At 42.7% G+C, this 25810-nt stretch overlaps 1 protein-coding gene across 2 annotated transcripts in view; it reads left to right on the top strand.

Moving 5' to 3' along the window:
* macrod1 (mono-ADP ribosylhydrolase 1) overlaps nt 1–25810 on the top strand; it is a 134302-nt gene that overhangs the window by 75558 nt on the left and 32934 nt on the right. For both annotated transcript variants that reach the window (XM_084352874.1, XM_084352875.1), the window contains exon 5: nt 13494–13610. In XM_084352874.1, coding sequence (XP_084209000.1) covers nt 13494–13610 — 117 coding nt within the window. The remainder of the gene's footprint in view (nt 1–13493; nt 13611–25810) is intronic.

Raw genomic sequence — 25810 nt, 5'->3', positions numbered from 1 at the left:
GACCTGCTCACTTCCATTTCTACACTTCCAATTTGTATGTGTATGCGCGTGTGAGTGTGTGTGCACATGTTTTTGCTTCTCAGTCTCCATGGTGACATACAGTATCCCGTGGCACACCTGTACGTACGTGTGCATCAGTTTGTCAGGTCATGCAGTGCATTTGCTTGTTTCCAAAAGTGCACTTGTTTGCCTGAAGTCCATAGCGTCCACACTCATGCGGACGGGCTCCACCCTCACTGATATACGCCAGCTGAGCCTCAAGCCATAAAAACGGCCTGCGCACTCTTGTGTCATGTGGCTTCGAGACACACACACGCACACACACTCATACATGCATGCAGCCAAGCACCTCGAGATCTACAGCGTCTTTTGATGTTGTCCTCAAGTCTCTGATGGCTCTACAAGGACAGATGGTTTCTAGAGAGGCCGTTAATTTGTGTTCGCGTCAGACTGGGTGCACTCGGAAAAGCATGTTTATGTTGTTCGCTCTGGTTTAGTTATTTAAAATTTTTCATTCAGCTAAATTTAGACACAACATCTGTTTTAATTTAGAAATTTTCCACCAACTGGCTGGAGGAGGCTACAAATTGGACAACCTCCCCTGTTTCTGTTTTTATCTTTCTCGGTTGCTTTCTCTCATCTCGTTCTTAGTGCATTTATTTCCATCTCTTTCCAGCTCCATCCTTGGGGGTTTGCTAAGGCAGATAGAGCCTACGGTAGGTGTTAATTGGAGAGAGAGGTAAGGGTAGAGACAGGGGGAAGAATGGAACAAACAAGAGAGATGGGAGGGAGATGAGGGTTAGAGGGAGAAAACAAGTACGATGAAAAGCGATGAAGGTCCAGTAGGTAGCAGACAGGTGCGAGAGCAGAGCCGTACAATAACAAACACAGTGTACGCCTCCGTTGGTTGAGATCACACTGTGCATTGAGTAACCAAGCATTCATTCAGCTTTAGTGAGTTGTTTTTTTCATCAGAGGTGAGGCAACAAAAGGTCTTTACAGTGCTTTACTACTCCGTCTCAAGGGTACCTGGGTAAATGTCATTCAGTTGGATCAAAAGCACACCTGCCGACATTGTTTTCACACTTCAATCTGGAGGAGTGCTGAGCTCAGGCAGCGCATCAACAACAAACTCAAGGGCAGGAAATTAACCTTTTTTTTATGTCCACTGGCTGCGCTTGCTCATTTATTCCAAAGCTTATCTGCCATTTCAACGTTTCACTGCTTTGATTGATTTTCCAAATAGAAAAGACACTCAGATGATGATCAGAGGTTCAATCAACCAGATAGTCACCGCAAGCTTTAGTCATGTTAGTTTGATTTTATTGAATGAAAGCCATTAAAATTGCCAGCGCCAGGACTCCCACTTTGAAGTTTATATTTGGTTCTTCTTCTAGGTCACCATATGTCAGCGTGTACCTTTGGGATGTGAGATGCATTGAAGTGTTTTTCCACAGGTTTGTGACCTGCACACAAATGTCATCAGCATTCAGTAAAACGTAAGCAGTCTGTAGGGATGGGAGGCTGAACCTGTTTACCTTATTGTTAAGCCACAACAAGCACACCTCAAGGTTGAAAACTGCAATGTCCTGTTTCATTTGGAGCTGAAGCACAGACGTTTTCGTTACAGTTTAACATGAGAGTCCACAATCGAGTATACCGAGCCCAGAGCTTCCTTGTGTTGCTTCGTTATTCGGGATAGAAAATGTCCAGTTGAGCTGCTGGTGACAGTTCAGTTTAAAATATCAGTTACAGGACTGTGAGCCTCGTCTCTGACAGTGCTGTCACTGCATGAACGGATCGCCTCGTGGCCGGTATGCGCAGGGACACGGCCCTTATTAGCCCTCGTCTCCAACCAGTATCTGCTCTGTGTGTACAGTTTGTATACACATTGAAGAGGGATTGGGGAGACCACTGATGTAATACCACTTGCCTTAATTTAATTTAACAGAAATGAACTGAGAACCGTGCAACAAAACCGAAATAATGAATTTGTTTTTGAACCACAAGTAACCCCTGCTGACAGTCACAGTTTCAAGGTCTTGAAACTACATTTTTTTCTTTTACTTAACATCTGTAAATCTTGAAATGCTCTGTGTTGTAACAGTAGTTAAGCTTGATCTGTGACTCAAACTATGCTGTGTTAGGACCTTGGGTTTGAGGGAATTGTGAATGGAAAGTCCTTCAATCAAACCAGTTGACACGGTTAAGCTGGTTTTATGAGAGAATTGTATTGAATGTACATAAGGAGTAGGTATAGAGTTATACACATACAGCGATCGATTTTGTGCATTAAAACCGCCAGCGTGATGTTTGACAGGTGTATCGTGCTTTGATAATGTTCCCTCAAATAGCTGTGTTCACATTTTTCCATTTACATTGAGATGCAGACGGCGACGCGCTTCGGTGTGCACGTATAACTGGAGTTACACCCACGTAATTTCTATTTCACTTTGTTTCATTACTGAATAAGATTTCTCCATTGATATGGCTGAGTTTACATCCTTTCATTCACTGCGGTAGAGAGCCATCACCACAGATAGTAGACAGTTTGCAGTGGTTGTTCAATGTGTGTTACTGAAAATGAGTCTTTTTTTCAACCTATTGTCTTCACTATTAACAATCTCTCTATCTCTGTAGCTACTGTAGCCCCGATTTGCCGCCTGAGCACATAGCCAATGTTTCCAACTATGTTTGAACTCAAATGAATCCATAATTAAACACTGATGATTTCTGCATGAGTCATGTCAGACAGATTTGTATCAGCAGTGGTGGTTGTTTAACAGTAAAGACTCCCATGATCCCATACCTCACAACGTCTTCAAACCACATCATCTGTTTTCGTTGTTCTGGTTGTGAGACTTCTAGTGGCAGAAATTACATACTGTGCATTTAAGGCCTGAGATTGTGGGGTGCTGTGGCAGTTTGCTCACATTTTGCGGTCGGTAGTTCAACCCTTGAAAAGAGGAATTGTTTTACGATAGACATGATAAGATCAGAATCCTCTCAGCGCCGTCGCAGCAACACATCCGACGTCATGCTTGCAGCAACCCCTCACCTGCTGTGATGTGCTGTACTCGAATAATAACAACTTATCAAACCGAGACGCACAGTTACAAACACAGGCAGCTGGTATCAGAGAGTCTGTTCGTGGTCTGTGGGGACAGAGTACACAGGATGTAAACCAGCCACGATGACGGTGCCTGTCTGTGATTGGTTTAGATGTTTCAAGACATCCAGACGGAGCACACACAATACATGAGCACCGTCCCAATTAAAATTTCATCCACTTACATTTTTTAATTTGGTGGGGAAAACAGCACAAAATCCTCTCGCACTGGAGTTCTCGCACAGCTAAAAAGCCACACTGCATTTGTGTGTGCACTGACATCTATAATCAATCCTCCAGCATGAGGACGGCGTTTGATAGCCTGCTCTGGAAGTCTACGGGTCCCTGCGTGTCTGCAGCCCCCTCTTTCCTTGTCTCGATGAGGAGAAAAATGCAGGCGGAGGACAGGCTTGTCTGCCTGCCTCTCAGAACAAGTGAACAAGAGAGCATGAATTGTGAATAAAGGCAGCGAGCAGCAGATTGGTTTTGGGGCGCGGAGATGAGATGAGATGAGAGGCAAAGAGCACTTAGTGTACCCTCTACGTACAGACAGTGCTGTCAGTGTCTCAGCCGCATACATAAATTCACCTGTTTCTCCGCCGTTAGCCGCAGCCTTGTTTGTGAGTTGTGTGTGTATAAGTTTGCAGTAACATTTAAGAGGTCGCTTGGTGTTCGCTCGCCTGCATGTTTAAGTTTGTGCGCATATGTGCAACTGTGTGTGGAGAGGTGTGCATGTGTTTGCGTGCATCCACCGCCAGACCCATCCTAAATGTTGCCTTGGCAACAAGCTGACTGAAGTAAATGAGTGTCCTGGCTCTGCTGAGGGATTGTGGGAAAGCAATATGCCCGCGTTCCGCCCCATTAGTTTGACGGACAGCCTGTTTGGCCTATAAGAGGTCAGCTGGCAAGGGCAGCCGTATTAGTATTCCATAGGAGAGACCTCGGGATTGGTTTTACTCTAATGTCAATCTACCTGCGTGTGTGTGTGTGTGTGTGTGTGTGTGTGTGTGTGTGTGTGTGTGTGTGTTTGTGAGTGTGGGTGGAGGAGGTTCGCAGGAGGTAAAGCTTGTCCTGAAATATAACATTGCAGGCAGGTGTGTGTGTGTGTGTGTGTGCGCCTGTGTTTGTTTGTGTGCCCTGCTGGGGGTTGCAGGCTCCTCGCCAGGTAAGCATATCGCCAATTATCACTTCCCAGTCCCCCCACCTCTCCGGCTCCCTCTCTCCCTCCCTCCCTCCCTCCCTCTCTCCCCCAGAGTCAGTCAATACAGAGCCGGTGAGGGAGACATGATAATACATAAACTGGTCAGCCGCCTGTTTATTGCTGGCTGCGTGCTGGTCTAAAGACGCCAAAACAGTCATTTCTACCCCCCTTCGTGCATCCATCCATCCATTCTCTTCTCTGAGCCCCAGATTAGCATTCATCCCCTCCTCTTTTGTTTTTAGCTTCCCTCTCTCTCTTCACCTACACACCTCTTTTTTTTTTACACTTGATCTCCTTCCAAACCCATTTCTCTTTGTCCAACTGCGCTCTTCAGTCCCCCGTCTCGTCTCCCTCTGTCTCTCCATTGTTTTTTTTTTTAATATCGTCCTCCCATCTCTCAATCCCGGGAAGACCAGGCTTCAGTGGGAGAAAATGTTGATGTGATATTTTGTATGGTAATGAAGGCTAAATAATTAATGCTGTTTTTTTTTAATATGGAAATGAGGTTGACACTTCCTAAAAGATTTCTCTTTTAGTGACTGTAATATAAATTAAATTCATGACTAATTCATCTGTTGATGTGTGTTGGTGGCATTAGGTGTAGCCAATTATGGCTGATTGTCGAGAAGTTCAGGTACCACATTTGCATGCGACGGAGTCTGTGGAGTATGAACAACAAGTATCCTTTGACACTGCAGTGATGCTAATTTGGTTAGGGGCTTCCCCTGTCTCCGCTGTCTAAACGAGGGATACATCAATACTGATACACCGTCCTGTGTATTGAGCTAATATGGGTTTGAATGCATTATCTCCAAAGACACGTTGATTTGCAGTGAAGGCACAGACACGTTAAACGTTTATTTAAAAGAGTTATCAGAGACGCTCTCCGCAAGTGCAGCCAACTTTATTTGTGGTGAGCGTTGATTTATTGCATTAAATGGTGAATGAGTGACTGAGGACGTGTTCTCAGACACAGTCTACAGCCATTGTAGCTGTTCTTCGAGGCTGTACCTCGACACAGTTTTTTTTATAATAATAGGCTGATTTTAAAGGATTAGTTCACCCAAAAATGAAGATTCAGTTATTATCTACTCCTCCTCATGCCTTTGGAAAGTCAGGTGCAGTTTCGTAGTCCATAAAACATTTCTGGAGCTTCACAGCAAAACACCTTTGCAGCATTCTACGAAGCAACTGAAGTAGATGGGGACTTGTTTTAAAACATGAAAAATAATTAGTATAGTATCATGATTGTTAATGAAAAGGGCATCTTCAGAAGGCTCAGTCGTTCACAAGCAAGGATGGGGTGAGGTTGAACACTTTGTGAATGCATGATTGTATAAAGGATGTTACTACATGGGCTCGGTAACCTTGTGAAACAGCTGTCGGCATACACGCCCTGTTTGAAAATGATTGCATCCTGTTTTTATTCAAGCCTATGTTTTACACAACGTCCCAACTTTTTGGAAATCTGTGTTGTTTGCCATGTTTACCATCTCAGTATAGTTTGTAAGCATGCTTACGTTTGCTAATTAGCAATGAACACACAACGTACACCTGATAGGAATGTCATTTGTTTTGCAGGTATTTTCTTTATTAAAGGATAAGTACCGTTTTTTACAACCTGGACCTTATTTCTGGCAAAAGATATGGTCATTTACTCACCCAGATAACTTTGGTGTCATTCGGCGTCGTTCGGACGAAATTAGATCCAGTGTAGCGGCGATATATCCATATAATGGGAGTAACGGGGCATCGACACACAGCCTCTATATAACACATTATCTGCCACGAAACTAGTTCATTTCATCAATATTTTGTTATGAAATGCTAGCGCTATTAGCCTCTGAGTCCGGGCTCGTCTATTGTCAACATCCGGGGTCTGTAGGCTGATCTACTACCTCTGACCTGGAAGATGTCGTCTCTGAGCTGCGCGCGCACCCGCGACAGCGCGCCTTGTTTACCTGTAGCTGCTGCTGCTAGTTTGACCCCGGATGTTGATAACGGACGAGCCTGGACTCAGAGGCTAATAGCGCTAGCATATCGTAACAAAATATTGATGAAATTAACTACTTTCGTGGCAGATAATGCGTTATATAGAGGCTGTGTGTCGCTGCCCCGTCTCTCCCATTATATGGATATATCGCCGCTACACTGGATCTAATTCCGTCCGAACGACGCCGAATGACACCAAAGTTATCTGGGTGAGTAAATGACCATATCTTTTGCCAGAAATAAGGTCCAGGTTGTAAAAAACGGTACTTATCCTTTAAGTATTAGACGACTTGAAACTTTGCCTGCATTTGAAGTTAAGATTTAATTTGATTTAATCCTGAATCTGTTGCACCGAATTTCATCGCAATCCATCAAAGAGCATTTTACCTGAAACCACACATGACAACCTGCTGGTGGCGCTATAGGAAAAGTCAGGGCATCGCCAGAGATCATAACAATTTATTCTTTGGGGACCATGAGCTCCTGTACAAAATGTCATAGCAATCCATCCTGAAGTTGTTGAGTTATTACAGTCTGTGGTGGACTGACCACCCAAAAGACTGATCATCAATGGAGCCATGCAGCGAGTGTGGCCAAAACGATAAGTCACAGGCACATTAGAGCCACAGTCCACAAATGACAAACATCCATCACACGTGTGACATTGCAGGAGCAATTCTTAATGTTTCCATTTTTTTTTTACTATTTTTAAAAACTTAAATATGTCTTGAAAGAAAAATTGATTTTAGTTCATTTTTTGCGGGCCGACCAGATGGACTCAGTTTGTATTATTCTGTAGAAGTCATTTTCATTTCATCTTTCAGTCACAGGCCATCCTTGACTAATAGACCTGTGTATGTGCCTGCGCTGAAGAAGCACTGCTGGTGCAGCCTTACTTCAAACACATCTTTCATTTACAGTTTCCCCTGCTCATGAATTCCCCCCTCGTATTTCTAACTGCATTGAAGTGACAGAACAGTGTCTGAATCTCCTCAGTAGCGTGCAGGGCTCATGCTGGGCTATTACACCGGCTCCCACAGAGTCAGGAGTTACCACTGTCTGAAAGAAAGCTAACACGCTTGTCTTCAGTGAATGTAGTTAGAGGGACAGCTCTCTATATCAGAGAGGTGGAAGTCGGAGGGAATGAATAGGTGCGGGGATATTTATTAACCCTGCTCGGCAGGTTCAGGCAAGGTCCAGAGGAAGAGGGTCAGAGAGGTTTATTCTGTCTCCTCTCATCTCCATTTGACAAGCAGCAATCTAACTTAAACATCAGAAAAACAAAGGCTGCTTCAGCTGAATGCACAAAGTGTGATTCATGTGAAGGTGAACGAGGCTGTGTGTGTCGACAAATGACGTCATTTGTAGCTTAATGGACAGGATGAATCGGCTGCTTTTAGCAGTTGTTCACCAACTGAAAGGACATAAAGATCGCTTCAGTAATGTCTCCATGAATATCTGAGACAGTCATCCCGACATTCATTTCATCAAGTTTCCTCAGAATTACATATGACGTGTTGGAGTGACAAAGCCGTTCTGGGAACAGCGCTTCAGTGAAATGTTTTTATTACAAGAATTTGATCTGTTCAGTCCAATAAGATTTGCAAAGTTATTAGTCAGCTCAGTCAGTGGAAGTGACACTCACAACCAGCTGGCTGGAGAAGATCTCTACTGCCCAGTGAGCAATTTTTCATGGGTTGGATGTGGAGCCATCGATGATCACATTATGTTCTCTGAACATCGGGCTTTAACACCGCAGACAAATGTTTGTATCCTGTTTTCAAAACCTTTCACAATTTTTTAAAAGTCCAATTTTTAAGATTGTTGTTTGTTGAGTCTCATTCCCAAGTCATCAAATACACTTTGTGTTGATGGCCTGACCGACCTACCAGCCCAAAGCGTCAGGATTTGATGAGTTGGAAATGAGGCTCAACAATCAACTTTTTTAAATTACACCTTTAAGCATGTCCATGATTGTTCCTGAACCTTATCTATGTGTTTATTAATCCTCACCATGATGATGAAGTGTCCCCTAACCTTAAAAAAGCTAAAGCAGTGGGGTGGTCACATCAAAGCACAGACTTATTTTTCAACTGTGATTTTTAACTTTATTGGAAGGCGCAGACCAAAGACATTGAAAAAGACAGTTGAGGCACACCTGTTTGGTTTCAAGCAGGAAAGATAGCAGCCACTACATTGACTACACTTGTATTCAGTACACAATAGCATAGCATAATAGCATAGCATCTTTTCTGGGAGGTGGTGAAGAGACAGCATTGATCGTTTAATAGAGGGGGGAATGGGCACTGTTCCCACAGCATAGAAAACATTTTTAGTATGCGTGCATTCATATTTTTCTCCTGCTACCATGATCATAACGACTCACATCCTAATGTTATCTGATGTAAAGACATTCACATAAACATGCACAACAAGTGAATACTATTGAACGACAGTAACTTCTCACTTCGAGCCAATAAAGAAGTTCAATCAATAGTGGAACAAAACATTTTCCTACATGTCCTATATGAGAGAGGGTAACTTTCTCTTTGAATGGGCAGCCTTCAAAAAAAACCCATTCGGTCTCGTAAAGAGAGGACGATGGCTGAAAGCAGACCAGGATAAGACATAGAAGTGTTCAAAATAGCAGATGCATTCTTCCACCAGCTGCCTTTACAGCCAATCTCTTTTCATAGGAATACTGTGCTATCAGGCACGACCAGGGCTGAAACCTGGTCACGGTTGAGATATTTACATCCCACCCCTAGCAGCCTCACAACCCCCAGGCTGGACATACACACACATACACGAACACAGACACAAAGTTTGGTTGAATATAGAATATTAAGCCCTCTTGCATACCCATCGTACCCATCACTGTTTTTGCAGAACCGCTCATGCTAAGTGTTGCTTACGTTTGTTAACTGCAATAAACTATTATGTTGATTGACGTTAAATAAAGCTGGCTACAGAAAGTAGACAGCTAATGGTATAAATGCCAAAAAATGTGAATTAACTCACCAGAGAGCGTATTTGGGAAAACTGAAAATGAATGGGACTCAATGCTGGAACTATTCAGTTCCTGTACATTTACATTGCATTTACATTTAGGGCATTTAGCAGACGCTTTTGTCCAAAGCGACTTACAATAAATACATTTGTCACAAGAAAGAAACCACAACATATCACCGTAGATAAAGTAGAAAAGAAAAAATAGAAACAGTTTGGGGTGCACTATCCATACACAGGTACCAGCGGCCACAAACCACTCACACACGTGTGGCTTTCAGCCAGTGGATTGCAAGACCAGCGTCCCGCCGGGACTACACAGCGCGCAATTTGTTTTTTTAAACTAAAATGTGTTATGCAAGTAGTTCAGGAATAACCGCATTGGGGAGGTCGTGTTGTTAACATTAGCAAGTCTGCTGTCGAGAAAGGGAGAAAGAGAGTGACAGTGAATATGAAGTTGACAGTACAAGTGCTGTTATAGAGGTGAAGGTACAGTGGCAGTTCGGTGTGTGACCAGTTTAGGCTGTCAGTGAACAAATGCTACAGTACAACTCCTAAAGACACAAGCCGAGCTGGGTCTTGCTTGAAACCTAGTGACAAATTTGATTGAGGCCCACTTCTTAAGGCGGACAAGCTACTCTCATCTTGTCATCATTTCTGGCGGAAACCCTGCACGTTATTTTTAAAGAGCTGACCTAAAGAGAACAAAAAAGGGAACGTTTTCGCGGCAGCTCTCTTTGCCACTTTCTTTCCGTCAAGCATTTTTTATGGCTTGCCCGGTGTAGGTACCATAAAAGGAGGATCCTGCTCTCTGCACGTTGCCCGAGTAGACAGGACCACGTCTTTATGAGTTCTCTGTCCTGATTGGATAAGGTGGGAAGGGAAATCAGACCATTTCTTTTCTCTTTTACTGCATTAGCAGGGGGGGGAGAGTACAGTGATTGCTGTCGGAATATACTGTAGAGCTTCTTAACACTCATTTTAAAGAAAGTAACGATTACAGCAGCTTTAATGTTTTTTACAGTCATTCTGCTGTGTCATTTTTTCCCTGTGGTATCAAAAATAGTATCAAATATGATATTTTTCAAGGTGGGTATGCAGTCAGTAGATGAGAAACATGATTGCCAAAGTAAAAGATGCATCAGCAAACACATTATTCTGCTTTCTAATAGCAGCATGCAGGGATCAGCTTGTGTTATGGTCATGTGCCCTTACGGGTGTCATTAAATGTCTTCCAAACAGCTTTTCTACACTAGGACACATGTTACTTAGAAATGGCTTTTAGCTGTACGTGCTCTTGTGCTTGTGTGTGCAGGCTTCATTGTGTGTGTTCCTCGCCTGTAACTTTAACCACGCTTTACAGTAGAGTTGCGTATGTGTGGGAGCGGAGCATTAGTCAGGTCAAAAAGCATTGCTGTAGCTCAAGGCAACGAAGTCCACTCATAAAGACCGGGGAAAAAAGGCCAGTTTTCACCATCATACACACACACACACATGCACAGAAACCCCCACCCCCACCCCCACGTGCACACACATTCATGTATCTGTCAAACATGAAGCATGGAACGAAACAAAAGGTATGGTCGGTTTAGGTTTCAGTTCAATTTCTATTTCTCTTTTTTTATATTCTGTTTTTTGTGCCTGTTTTCTTATCTCCCTCCAGACTATTTTTACATCTGCTGCTCTCTCCCTTGTACTCCTCCCTCCCTCTCTCCCTCTCTTCCTCCCTCCTTCTCTTTTCCATCGCTCAGCCTTATCACTCTTGTTCTCTTTTTCAGAGTTGGGCTGCTTCAAAGTTAGCCTGTATAGTGTGTGTGTGTGTGTGTGTGTGTGTGTGTGTGTGTGTGTGTGTGTGTGCGGGCGTGTGTCACCTCAAGGACTCTTCACATACACAAAAATACTTCTGCGCACAGTAGCACTTATGCCTTGACAAGGATACACACACATGCACACACACACACAAACACACACACACACACACACACACACACACACACACACACACAAACAGCGTGAGCATGGTATCTGAACTTGTTTCTGTGCACCCTGAGGAGGTTAGCCAGCGTTTCAGAGCTCTCCTTTCACACCCTTACACTTGTGCTTAGCTCACAGTGCGGCCCAGTTCAACATGGCACAGCGTGACAAGGCACACTACAGCTCAGCACCGCATGCGATATGCCAACTTAACACAATAACGTTCAGATAACACCAGACCCCTGCCTGGAGCTACTCAGTTTGGCAAAGCACACCGCTGCAACAGCTGGTCTGTATATAGTCAGACAGAGATAAGAGCCACAGGACAACACACTGAGCTGTGACATATGGATGGGTGTGAGAGTACTATTTTCACCAAGTGCTGACAGGTCTCACCGTGCTGTGACAAAACTACTGCTGACAGATTTGTTTTATTCTGGGTTAATTATGAATTGTTTACACCAGACTCCTACATTAGACATTACATTAGAGTTTTGAGGCAGCAAATGCTGGAGGACGCCAGTTACCGGCATGCTGGCCGGTAAAAAAATCTGACACAATAATATTTGAATATTTAGATATAGCGGTTGGCTGATGTCATCGGCCAACCACATCGATGTCAGTGTCTTTGTCACACGTGTTTGATAACCACATTTGAGGGATCACTCCAAAAAATGTTTGTTTATTGGCCGATATTAATAATTGTACTCCCTAATATCAGTATCAGAGAGGAGGAGGGTGATGCATGGGTTGAAGGGGTGGCAGAGGTTGTGTGCTGTGGTCAGAGCATGGATACCTGGACAGAAATTTAGTATGTATATATCATTTTTTATTTTATATCTGCCATATGTGCAAAGAGCAATGCCTTTTCCCAGTCATATACTGTGCATGTCTGTAATCAGGATTAAATATTCATTTTATTGCAATTGGTGTGCATTAGTCTCTAAACCTGCTTTATACCATGTTTTTTCACTCACTTGTAAAGCACTTTGAATTGCATTTTGATTTGTTTGACAGGTGTTATACAAGTAAAGTTTGATTGATGGATTGATTGAGACATGGAGACATGCTTTGCCCCGAAACATCACATGTGGAGATATCTAGTGTGTAGACTGTTTTGCAGCGCCTGTTTCACTTGTGATTTGGGATGTGCAACAAACTTTTTACAGTGAAACATATAAAGTATGTTGTCAGTGGACATTTTGTCACTCTGCAGATACTTTCATTTCCTCAGCCGGGCCCTGGTGGCCGAAGGGGTTTAAGGCAAATACCATGAACCACAACGTCCCTGGAGCCAGGGATCTTTGTTGCATGTGTTCCCCATCTCTTTCTCTCTATTTGTTCCCTGTCATAACTCTCATATACAGTTAAGGTACAAAATGCCAGAGAGAAAACTTCATTGATAGTGTTGATTTAAAAAAAATGTAAATCAGGTGACTCTACATTTCTCTCAAAATGTGCTGTTCTCTCTCTGATACAACCTTTTTACTTGAATTCTGTTTTGGCAAACTCTTCAGGTGTGCAAAAATGTATAGAATTAAAATTTTAAAAAGATTGTAATCATCTATCTTTTAACACACCTCACTATCACTTCTTAGGTCCAGAGAATCATAGTAATAAATCTGTTGAGATCTACAGTAGATGGTCTTCAAGTGTATATCTGCAAGGAGTGCAAAGATTGTGATTGTGTGTCTGTAAGTGGCACAGCTTTAAAATTGCTTTTTTCTGCATCATTGCCCTCCTGGAAATGAACACAGTCACGGTCTTTAGATGTGGTGTGGATCAAAGACAGATACACATTTCTGAGCATTATGTAGATTCATGAAAATGTAATTAATAAAGACTAATTGACCAAAAAGTCAAAGTCAGCTGAGTCCTTAATAAGACATTAAATCGAGCAATTAACTAAGGCAGTAGCCTTAAAATCCATTAAATAGACTGACGTGCAGAGAGACAGATGCTCTGATGTATTCAAAGAAAAAGGAGCAGGAATTTGGGTTAAAAGTTAGAAAGCCCACAGGAGAAGGGACATTTAACCGTTCGCCACTAATACCGAAATTACCCAGGTCCTTTCAGCACTGAGCTTTGACACCTGTAAATGTGTCTGCTAGACTTCAAACAACATTTAGACTCCCTGTAAGGAGTTGGATTATAGGGGATTCGCATAAGTAAGCCAGCTCTCTGAATCTCCTGTCCTCTCCTCTTCAGTGGACGGAGCAATCCACCGCGCTGCAGGACCGATGCTAAAGAAGGAGTGTGCCTCCCTCCACGGCTGCGAGACCGGAGAGGCCAAGATCACCTGTGGCTACGGCCTCCCAGCAAAGTGTGAGTATGAAGTGTGTGTGAGTGTTCCCATTGAGGCTTGTTGGTGTGGTTTCACTGGGCTGCTTCCAGGTGTGCAAAGTACATTTCTGCAAAACCACAGATACGTTACAGGAGACATTCATGCTCATTTTAAGGGTCTTACTGTCATTTTATTCTGGGTTACTACTAGAATAGGTTTACATGCTTTAATGCTCAGAAAGCATCAGTTTCCTCATACAGTCCAGTGCTGCAGCTCCTGTCTCTTAAGGGCTTTTGAACTTTCAAGACCTTGAAACTTCAACACACTGAAGGAAAGGAACAAAAACTGAAAAAGCGTATTAGCTCTCCTTTAAAACTTTACATTTCTTATGGTTTAATTTTCTGTTTTTCTCTTATAGCAATGCTGTGCTTATGCTCTAGTTAGGTTTAGGCACAAAATCCACTTGCTTAGGGTTAGGTTTGACTAAAATACCTATTTTGTTGCCACAAACACAGCTGGAGATGACCTTACTTCCTGTCACAAATATCATTTTTTTGTCGCCAGTAAAACAGCCGGAAATTGTCCCGAGGTCTTCTTAAAATATCCAGTGTTTTCACACTTACAAATCATGAAACACAGGCTTCAACTGCAGTCACCGGCTTGGTAGCCTTATCGCTCGTAACTCCGCCACCAGATATGAAAGTTAGCTAATAAATATTTCACTTGAAGGTGATATGACACATTTCGCAAGTGTCAATGTGGTACATAGCCTCTGTCACATACCTATGGATATATCTGTGGTTTGTAAAAACATTAACTGCTGACATTTTCTCCTGGCGGCTGGGCTGAGGTGTGGGAGAGTGAGACAGTGTTGCTGAAAAAGAGCAAAGCCGATATTCCTGAAATGACTAAAGGTGAAACGGCCTTATGAATAAAACAAACAAAACAACATAAAATAAAGCAATTCTTCTGTCCAAAAATGCACTAGGAACGTTTTATTCTTCAGAAACCGTGGACACAACTCAGCTGAAATGTTTTTCTTCTGCAGTCAGGAATTTAAAACAGATCAGTTTCCCTTTTCAGCCCAAACTCAACCCCCAGCAGAAACTCCAAGGTGTCCATAATAATGTCACTTACTGCCTTCCATTTATAGCAAAGCAAATGGCACTCAATTATTAAGTGACGCTCCATTGCTGCGTGTATAATGTGACGAAACTGAAGATTCAACATGACAGGAAAAGCTTTTCTAGGTGTTTTAGTTCAGAAAAGAACTGATGTCTCAAACACAACATGTGACTGAGCAGAGCATCAGCTCTGGATGTCGTCGACATTAATAAGAAGAACTGTCTGACCGAAAAGTACGGTCTCTTCCTGTTGTACACACTCATGACATGCATTACTATTTTTACAGATGGCTGAATTTAAATTGCTAAAATGTTTTTTGATTATTGTTTTGGAGCTTTTGGAGATCGTTTTATAATGATAGGACACAGAGCAGTGAATACCTACATTTGAGACTTCAAATTGAACCAGCAAATAATTTGGCATTTTTGCAATTGATATTCCTGTCGACAAACGACTGTAGGTGTTTAATCCAGTGGCTCCCAACCTGCAGCCTTGTCTGAATATTTAAAAATGTATTAAGATTAAGAAAAATGTTTTTTCTGTTAAACATCACCCGACTCCTCAGATTTTTCACACAAGCCTTTGGAGGGTCGGGACGCTCAGATCTGGAACTACTTGTTGAACCAACAAATTTGTTTGAGCTCTGCTTGGAGGTGCAGTGCTTATAACACCGCAGCTAGTGAAGAAGTTACCACTCAGTTTATCGTGTCAATAAGAAACTCTTGCACCAGAATTCTTCGAGAGGAACTCCACCAATTCTACAAGTCTAACTCTGTTTACACATCTCGGGGAGAAGTACCCGCTCATGCGGAAACAGTTGCTTTAATTCTCTTTGTAGCCCCAGAGGGAGGCTCTGAAGTCTGATAACTGTGTGCTGGTTGTTTGCTGAAGACTACAAATTTTAAAATAAAAACAAGTTGTGGGTGAGGCATTAGAAAGTTATGAGCTCTACAAGACCTCTGCAGCCCGCTCCTCATCTCTGCTTGAGGCTACATTAGCAGATAGCAGATAGTAGATATAAAATATCATCAGGCGCCTATTCCCAAGCTCGCTTCGGATATCTTTGTACTGTTTCCATCCCTACGTGAACCAACAAGAACAATCCCCGAGCTAGCAACCTACGCGCTGAAACTGGCAAGTTACTCTAACACTCACCTGTCTGCTTACATAAATACGCTGGCAGCTGTCACCTTTTCTTTTGCAGGGATCGAGCTATTTTAATTCCAGGGCTCACCTCCTCATGTGCAAACCAAGCTTCACCCGACACTACTTTACAGGGGCACTGTCACTGCGTCCTTGTTTAAACGTCCAACACGACCATGATTGGTTTAAAGACATGCAAACAAGCCAGAGAGCTTTTTTTCCCCCCTACAACTGAAGGAGAACTGGTGCAGCAATACCTTTTCCAGCGCTGACACAGTGCTGTGGAGACTAAGCAACTAAGACTAAGAGACTAAGCAGTTACGAACATAATTAAACCAACTCTCTGACCAAACTGTTGGCTGCGTTGCAAATGTAGGTGTCAGGTTTTGAGAAGGAGGAAGAAACTGGAAAAGCTAATATTTCTGTTTCTGCTACATTGATTTTAATTACCCGGCAATAGACGAGTTCTTTGATTTAACGTGTCATTATGAAGTAAGCGTTCAGTTATAGAATAATGAAACCATCAGTGTTTAGACCGGTTCCCCATAAACCTTGCTTTCACCAAGCCCTAGGTACAAAATCTCTCGGTGAAAGTGAAGGTTGCCTGGCAGCCTGGCACCATTTTCTGACTGCTTTCACGTCTTTATTACAGACTAAATGAATAAATAAGCTCAAGTTTTGTCGTTGTTGGTTGTTGCAACTGTGAAGAAAATAGACAGTGTTCCAGTTGTCTTTATGTTGCATCTTTCCGTTTGTTTAGGTTGAATTTTTTTTTATTTCTCTCATTTCTTAATGCTGTGCTTATGTTCAGGTTAGGTCTATACACAAAAACCACTTGGTTAGGGTTAGGGGAGGCTTTGACACCACATAAACGGATGGAAAAGTCTCCACGGCTCCTTTAAAAAAACACCTGGTTTTGTCGCCACAAACACAACTGGAAATGTGCACAGGTCTCCTTAAAAAAACCATCCCCTCCACCTCCTGATGTGAAAGGTGTCTAATAAGTAAAAAGAAATATAATGTGAGCATGATTTGCCACATTTGGTACAAATGTCAACCTTGGCTGTGATAACATAACAGGATATATTGGCGACTGGGCTCATACTGTATGAGTTCAAACTATTGATTATTATCATTGTCTATTCATATTTTGTTGATCAATCAAATAGTTTTTGTTGAAAAAAGTGTTTCCCGAAGCCCAAGATGACGTCATTAAATGTCTTGTTTTGTCCACAACCCAAAGTTATTCAGTTTACTGTCATAGAGGACTTTTTTTTACAAAAATTACTCAAACTGATTAACCATCAAAGTAGTTGGCTGTTAAACTTATTGATCAATCCTTGCTGCTCTAGAGATAATTATGATATTGTCCACTACTGTAATGGCACACACACATCATAACACCATTAAGGTATCACAGTAATGCCATAACCAAGCTTTGTATTATAATGACCACCCAGGTGTGTGTGTGTGTGTGTGTGTGTGTGTGTGTGTGTGTGTGTGTGAGAGAGAGAGAGATTAAAGCAACACTGAGACTGTGTGATATCAGCCTCATGGTACCACGGAGAGTTTCAGTTCACAGTGAAGGAAGGAGAGACAAAAGGAGAGGAAGAAAAGGACAGAGACGTGATGATAAAGGCGAGCTCAAGGCAGAACAGAGAGCAGGAGTAGAAAGAGATAGATAAGAAGAGAGTGGGAGAGAAAAATAAAATAAGAATTAAACAAAGCAGCGTGGGGGGTGTGTGACGGGAGCTGAAGACAGGAGGGAATTAAGAAGAGATGAGTTCTTACATTGTCTGTTCTCCTTTGTTGGTTCACTTGTTTAACTTTGAGGATGTTTGCTGTTATATTTGTGTGTGCGTGTGTGTGTGTGTGTGTGTGAGCAGATGCTGCCGCCGCTTGTCACTGTGTTTCCTTATGTGTGCGAGCTTGTTGCTGCGTACAGTGGATCGCACAGTGTGTTACTGTTCCTCTGCTTACAGTGTCTCCATTGCATTAAGTGTAGTATGTCAGTATACACAGTGGGGGCTACCTGTCAGATCCTATCAGTCTCTCACCTGTAACTATCTGTCAGCATGAGATCCGTGTGACTGACTGTCTTTCTGACTCACCGACTGACTGCCTATATGTGGGCGTGTGTGTGTATGTGTGCGTAGCCGTCACTCAGCATGTGGTATGGAGATGGGCTCTCTCCTCCTAGACAAAATATTAAGTCCCAAGAATAATTCAACATGCGTCTGCTCCAGTGCTTAAACACTCACAACAGGGCTTGATTACCTCTCAGCAGGAGGCAGCGAGAGGCAAGACAGCAACAACAGAGGGGAGGCAAAGGAGGGATAACAAAGCAAGGCAGAGGACTGTGTGAAGGCAGAGCGCCGTAGCCGGAAAAAAAAAGAGAGCGAGAAATGAAAATGAAACTCGACGGGAGAGACACAGAGAGGTTGAGAGACAGGTCCAATCTTAAAGCCAACACTTTGATCTTGATTTGTACGGGCTTGCCACCAGATGTGGGATTTCAAGAGCATCTGACTTGCGAGTTGCCAGAGAGTCCAGAGGACCTGCTGTCAGCCCTCCATGCAAAGTGTCCGTTGATGATCCCGCAGCCACTTAGCCAGCAGCATCAGAGCACCGTAACCTAGCAACACCCAGAGCGCATGGCACACTACCGCTGCTATTTAGCAAGAGTCGCATGCAATTTGGGGATGTTGACAAATGACAGCTGGAAAATTTCAAGCGGGCCCCGCTTTGACTCACATATTAACCAGAACTTAAAGGTAGATAAATCCGCAATCTGCCAACTTTGGATCATAGCAGCCTCTGTAATTAGGAGGACTTGATTAAAGAGTGGAACGGTTTGATATCAGCCTGTTAGTGTGTAAGATTCATGTGTGTAGGCGTGTGTTTTGTGGTTGCCAGAGAGGGGAGCGCAGGCAGACTGTGTTGTCCTGACGACCCGGCGCCCCAGAGCTCACCTGTGTACCGATAAACACAGCTGTAACCGTGCTCGCTCGTTCCCCAGCCGGCCCTCGCTCCCCGGCCGAACACGACGAGATGCAACATCGTGACACACTGGGGAGGGAAGGTGCCGTGGGCGGGTTTAAAGAGACTGAGAGGGAGATCGACAACATGAGGGCCTAACAATAATCAGCCTGCTTTGGTCACGTCAATACAGAGACTCACAACCTTTAACTTTTGCTTTGGGGATCCAATGATATTTCACCATCACAACACTGTAAATATAGTGAAGAAACTGAAATGGAAGACAGAAAATACTCCAGGCAGTCAACTGCACAGCTTAGTAGCTTCCCATGAATGTAATAGAGATACATTATATGTCTGTCAGACGCAGTTTTGGCCGTTTTGTGGGCAACGATGTCATTTAAAAAAATCCCGACATTAGAAATAGGTCCAATGAAGCAATTAAGCAAACAGTTGGATGACTGCAGATAAAAACAAAAACCCCAGGTCAGGCATTTGTCATTTGTCAAGATGAATGAAAGGTGAAGAAAAAGATTAGATCATCACCCAAACTGACAAATGTGAACATCCATTATAGTTTACAGAGCAACATCTTGGTTTATCTTTTGACCTGCTGCACTCTGTTTTCTCCTGTAATGGTGGAGAGCTCTTTTGAAAGCTTCACTTTGAAAGGCAAAGCTATTTTAGCTAAACTGTTTCCTTGTTGTCAACCTGCCTTAGCCTCAACCTCAACCTTACCAACTCTGCAGCTTTTCAAATGAATAGAGTCGGTGCTTGTAAAACCCAGAACATTGAGACATCTTCACCCCGTTGTGCATGTGTGGGACAGTCGTGTGTAATTTTCAGTCGGAGATCAAAGTTTGTGCTGCAGCGTGACAATATGTCAGAAATTGGTTTTACTGCTGAGGAACTAAGTACTAGATATTTATCTAAACCTGCTTGAGATAATTTTAGGTTGTTTTAATAGATTAAGTTTGGTTATTTATGAACATTGTCTATCACTTTTCAAGTAAAGAAACATTGAGCTGAATTCTGCAAATTTTCATTCTGGGAAAAAATAAAAATTAATAAATAAAACTGTGCTGATTCTGTTTGGGTCTGGTTATTACCAAATAATAAATGGCTGGAGTTTTCCTTTAAGATCAGTACTTTAAACCTGTGATTATTGATGGTTGGATCACATCGGGAGGAGTGTGGAGGGAAAACACTGCACATGTGACTTTCTTTACATCACCTATTAGGCCTTGAATGCTATTATGGACACATAACCTTGGTTCCACTATGGACAGGGGTCAGGAGATATTCCTGAGCGAAGTTGTTTCCGTGTTTCTTATGTTCCCAGCCCCCTTTGCCTTATTCTTGGCTTGGAGCCACAAAAGGTAATTGTGACAAGAGTGGTGAAGTATGAACTACAGGTGTGAGTGTGAGTTCAGGTTGCGTGCATGTATAAGAGCAAACCACAGTGTGTTTGAATAAAGAAACGACTACTCTCACCTGTGTTCAGTCCTCTGTTCTCAAGAAATTAACACGACAGTCCTTTATTCACATGTCTGCTGGTAATGTCTCCACCTTGTGAGCCTGAAGCCTGAGTTTGAAGATTGGTGTGCTCCCACCCATGACTACTCATGCAACAATGTGGTGCTGATTACTGAGTCTCGAGTCTGAATAGGTGTTGTGGCTGCTGTGATCACATAAGATGTTGATCCTGGGTTTAGCTCTATTTTTGACCTCTGCCAATATCTTGAAGGAAACATCTCGTTAGCTTCTTAAGTGCTGCTGTTCACCAGCTAGTCGTTAACTTTCTGTCTCGTCATTTTTGGGCCTGTGGTGTTTGTAAGACTTTGTAAAGGTGGTCTTTGATCGCACTTGCGAGAAGTTTGAGTTCAGGGCGTTCTGCCAGAAATTCAGGTGATGTTGTATAAAGAGTGACAAAGTCTCCACATTAAAGTGGTCGTGATGGATGATCGGGTTAAGTGACGGACTTTCCACCAGTAGACAGGAGTTTGTGGCCCTTGTCAGTTAATGTTGACTTATTATTGTAAGACTTCGTGGAGCTGTTTTCAGTTTTAAGGATGTATAAAAGCTGCCAAACGCAAATTTTGAATAAACCCTAAGTCCTGCAACTTAGTAAAGTGCGCAAAGCTTTTCATCATAATTGCACGCATTGCTTTCTGTCATCTTGGATTTTGGTGGAAGTTGGTGGTGAGTGAAGGAAACTGTTTGGGGAAAGCGGGACTAACGCAGTTGGAGGTGGAAAAAAGATGGAGGGAAAACAAGATGGAGATGGAAAGGCCCAGACAGAAAAGTGCTGAAGGAAATAGAGAGGTACAAAGGAAGAGAGATATCACTCTGTCAAAAACTGGCTGTTATGCTCCCCTCTCTTCCCGTCCCTGCCTCCCCATCTCCCGGTTTCTTTTCCCTCGGTGGCCAATTACCGCTAATTAAAATCCTCACTGCAGCTCTCCCGGACTCCCCCTCTTCCTCTCCTCCAAGACCTCCATCTCTCTGCCTCTCCTGTCACCCTGTCGCTCTCTTTCTGCGTTTCTGAAGACGCGGTGTTTCTGCCCGTCGCGATTAACAACTTAAACACCTTGTTTCCTCCTCTTCCTCTCATCCTTGTCCACACCTTTCTACCTCTTTTCACCCCCTTTCTCTTTTCTCTTCCTCACTCCAACACCCTCCTCCCCTCTCACCCTCTTCTTCTTCTTCTTCTTTGTCTTTCTCCCTTGTCTCTTGCTCCCATCTTCTTCCCGCCTTTCTTCTCCCTCCCCGTCTCACCTCCCTCCCTCCCCCTCTGTTCCTATCATCATCAGCGGTGAGGTTTCTTTAGTAGTGCCAAGAGACTTGACAAGGCTCTGGGCTAAAGACTGTACCACTCAGTCTGTGATACCTTGCAAGTTGGGGAGGTTTTTTTTCTTTTCCTCTCCATTTTTCTTTTTTTTTTGACAAGGTTGTTGACATCTTTGCTTCTTCCTGCCTCGGCGTCAGCAGTGCGATCCGTCTAGGTGTTAGAAAGCTTCGTCAAAGCTGCTGCTACTGATGAGGAGGAGCGTGATGATGATGATCACAGCAGCAGCAGCCATGGTGTTAATTCATTCAGTTAATTCATTCGCCTCGAAGGAGGAAAAGGGAAACAAAAAAAGAAACAGCTTAAGTGTTGCTTGGCTCAGGGAAAAGAGTTGGAGAGTGAGAGGGAGTAAAGAACGTCTTTGCCGCGGCTCTCTGATGTAGAGAAATATGTCCGCTCCTTTTACCATCGGCGTCTTGTTCCCTCCTTCTCCGTCCACTCGTCTCCGCCTGTTTAGAATAACTGCCCCTCTGTCTTTTTCAGAGAAAGGTGGAAAGAGATAGGGCAAGCCTTAGGGGCCTTTACAAGACCTGAGCCTTCCTTTTGTGCCAAAGCCAGGGCCTGGATTTAAGAGCTGTGTCCGCTTGGCTGAGCACAAACTGAGGCCGAACACACAAAGGACCAGCTAGCCTTTTTTTTCCCTGCCTCCCGCTTTAAAGGCAGATAAAGAAAGGCGAGGGACAGATGGAGGTATGAGAAGAGAGAGGGAGAGAAAAGGGGAGGGGAGAGGATGGACCGACGGATTGGATGGCCGTTGAGTATGAAAAGCAGGAGCAGCGACTCGTGGCCTCCCAGGTAAGAATGGTGAGAGGCCGTGGGGGGAGAGGAGAGGAGAGGGAGGCGGAGGAGGGGAGGGTGGGGACGCTGCCAAAGAGAGGGCTCTAATGACAATAAGCAGGGAGAAGAAAGGCTGGAAAAAGGCAGACAAAAAGAAAAGCTGGGGCGGGTGTCACCGGATGGCACTCAGTCAAGTTCTTTTAAGGCTGCTGCCAGTGTGACGCCTACTTATGAGAGCGAGTGGGCCCACACACACACACACACACACACAGTCTCTCACTGCCTCTTTGCAGGATGGACGTGCAAGGCAAATCAGGTGTGTGATAATGTAGTCTGAGCTGCACTCAGTACAAATTTACTCTGCTTAACCCCGTTTCTCTTTCCTTTCCTCGTCTTCCTGTCTGCGCTGTTATTTTTACCTTTTTCACTTTCATTCCCTCCGTTTTGTTTTTTCATGTTTCTTGTTGTTTTTGTAACAAGATCATACAGTGTGATGGGGTGTTAATAAAACAAGCGTGGCAGTATGTTTTTCTAAAAGTTTCCTAATGCCGTCTGTTAGAAACGAGCCTTTTTTGTTATAATTGGGTCAGACTGATTTGTGTTTTTTTGCACGTTGATGAAAAAAAGCTCCTTACCTGCTTATTCAGATTTGATGGCTTGGCAGGATTCTCAGGTGGAAAACGGTATAAAACCACAGAGGAAGAGGGGCTGTCGAAAAGACGACAGCTGAAATAAAAGAAGAAAAGTCTTGTAGTTAAGAAAGAAAGAAAACTTAAAGGGAGAAGCTCTTGGAGACTCTCCAACTAACTTTAAATTATATTTCTTATACAAACATTTATTAGATTTTTATGCAAAAATTTTAATCAGGGTGGCTTCAGTGATAAAGGAGAGATAGATCCACGTGGACCATTTTAAATATCTCCATTATTAGAAACATAAATCAAACTTCACATATATACAAGCCTGTGGTGGAAGGCAACAATGTATGTTTAATTAAATACTGAGCGCAAGTGCAGTTTTGTATGTACATCTTCTGATGGTTTGAACTTTTAAGTTCTACCTCGCTACGTTTCAAAGAGAAAAATTATAGTTTTTTACTCCTTTACATTTATCTGACAGCTATACCAGCTCTGCTTCAACCAGCTGCAACACTGAAAGCGAGCTCAGATTAATGCATTAGTTATAATGCATAATTAGGATGGGTGATATAATAACTCTAGTGTCTGTCTCCTTAGTGAGTCCTTGAACTTGTAATACTTTGAGTACATTGATGATAATGAATGGACTTTGGAGGTTTTTTTTGCATTGCAGTGTTACTGATTTCACCTCAGTACAAGGTCTGAGCACATGTTGACGTATATGAATTAATTTATGTACAGTATGATGATTTATATGCATATGTTGAAGTACTCAAGACGGGTCTCAAGACCACTTTTTGGCGGTCTCGGACTCGGCCACGTTTTTACTTACAGAGGGCTCTGGATTTTGTTTCAAGAGCAGTCGAGATCACAACTGCAGGGATGTCAGTGTATTTTGTACTTGTTTTATAACCTTCTGTACTTAATGATGGTTTATATGAGACAAGACAAGAGTCAAGTAGAAAACCTAACACACAATAAATTGTCTTGTGTTGTATATATATATTAGAGCCCAACCGATGCCGATATTAGGGAGCAAAGCATTCTTATAGTGATATATCGGACGATATATACATAATTTTTGTAATAATCCCTCAAATCTGCCACTTTGTGACAAAGATATGTAACAGAGGATATTTTACAGTTTAACAATAAACGTTATATTCGAAAATGACATCGGTGCACTGAAACAGTGAAGTTCCCTCGGAGTTCAAGAGTAATATATCATCTTTTTCGGCATCATGTTCTGTAAAACCAAAAAGTATAAAAATATAAAATATTGACCAACCAATTTATCGGTCGGGCTCCAATATACATGGCAGTAAAAGAGGTGAATTTTCATTTGTCTTCTGTGGGTGTTTTCATGTGAATGTGGATCTTTCAGATCAATTTCATGAGTGCCCATGGTTTGCAGGTTTCACATTTGTGTGTCATGCAGTGTGGGACTTGCACAGGTCTATGTCTTGAACCCCTCAACGTCTTGGTCTTGTCTCAGTCTCAACACACTCTGGTCATGGTCTTGACTACGAGACTGATATGCATGTTTATTCAGTATAAACGGAGGCCACGATGATAATCAGAAATGTCACTGGTGCATGTATTTTTTATTTCTGAGATAATATTGAAAGAGACAGAGGTACAAGAGACATTTGAAGCATCATGCAGTACAAACATTGCACTCAGAGATATACAGTAACAGTTCAGTGTAAAAAGCGGCGCTAGCTGTGATGTACAAAGTGATTCCTTCATTAAATAAGTCAGAAATCAATATAACGTCCAAACTTGGTTGAGGAGTTAAAGAACTGTTGCCTTAAACAAGACAAAAAGGAAGGAAGAAAAGGAGACAAAAATGGACATCCAGTGAGAAAACAGTTTACATGACTGCAGGCTACAAGCAAATCATTATGCAGAATATCTTATTACCATCCCATGAAGCTTGTTGTTCACACCGTTTGGAAACACGGTCCGCAGGGTGAAAATCAAAAGGCCTCACATCTGTGTAACAATAGGTCATGAATCCCTCCTCTGTGTGGAAGATCGACCTTTTCACACCCACAGAAGCAAAGACACAATACGTCACTGAACTGTTCAGCCGGAGTAATGACACACATTAATTCATATTTCAAACCGCAGTTCATCTGCAGGCAGTTTTAAATGTCTTTTTTGCATATCATAAACCAACATGGTCCACGCACTCAAAATGTGTGCGTTCATGTAACGACAATTTGGAAATATTTAACCTCCAGCAGGATGATAAAATGTGGCCATTACATGCTTATATTTTGCACAGTGATAGCTGCTGTAAGGGAGAAAGCGTGAAAAAAACCTGCTTGTTGGTAGAAAACATTTGTTCCTGTTCTGTGCAAAATCAGCACGAGCGAACTGGTCTGTTAAATTTCTCCCCCATTAATCATCAAACAGGGGCAGAAACTGAAAGACAGGAAAAGGCCACACGTTGACGCATCTGCTGTAATTTATATGAGATGGTTTTCGATTTCTCTGAATACAAGCTGTTGAAGGTCTTTGCACCGTAACGTTAGACCTGTATCAACTGTAAGTGAGAGATTGTGAAACCAAATAAGTCTCGATATTAATTCATGTCACAGATTCACAAGTGTATTTTGTGGTTTAGCAATATATAAAGACAATATTTTTCAAACATAAACATATTCATCTTCATATGTTAGTGATGTGGCAGCTAGCCAGCATTCATACTGATACAAATGGAAGA

Source organism: Pagrus pagrus, assembly GCF_965226575.1.
Source record: "Pagrus pagrus genome assembly, chromosome: 5".
Taxonomy (NCBI): Eukaryota; Metazoa; Chordata; class Actinopteri; order Spariformes; family Sparidae; genus Pagrus; species Pagrus pagrus.
The sequence above is the reverse complement of the archived record's forward strand: the minus strand, read 5'-3'. Positions and strand labels throughout refer to the sequence as shown.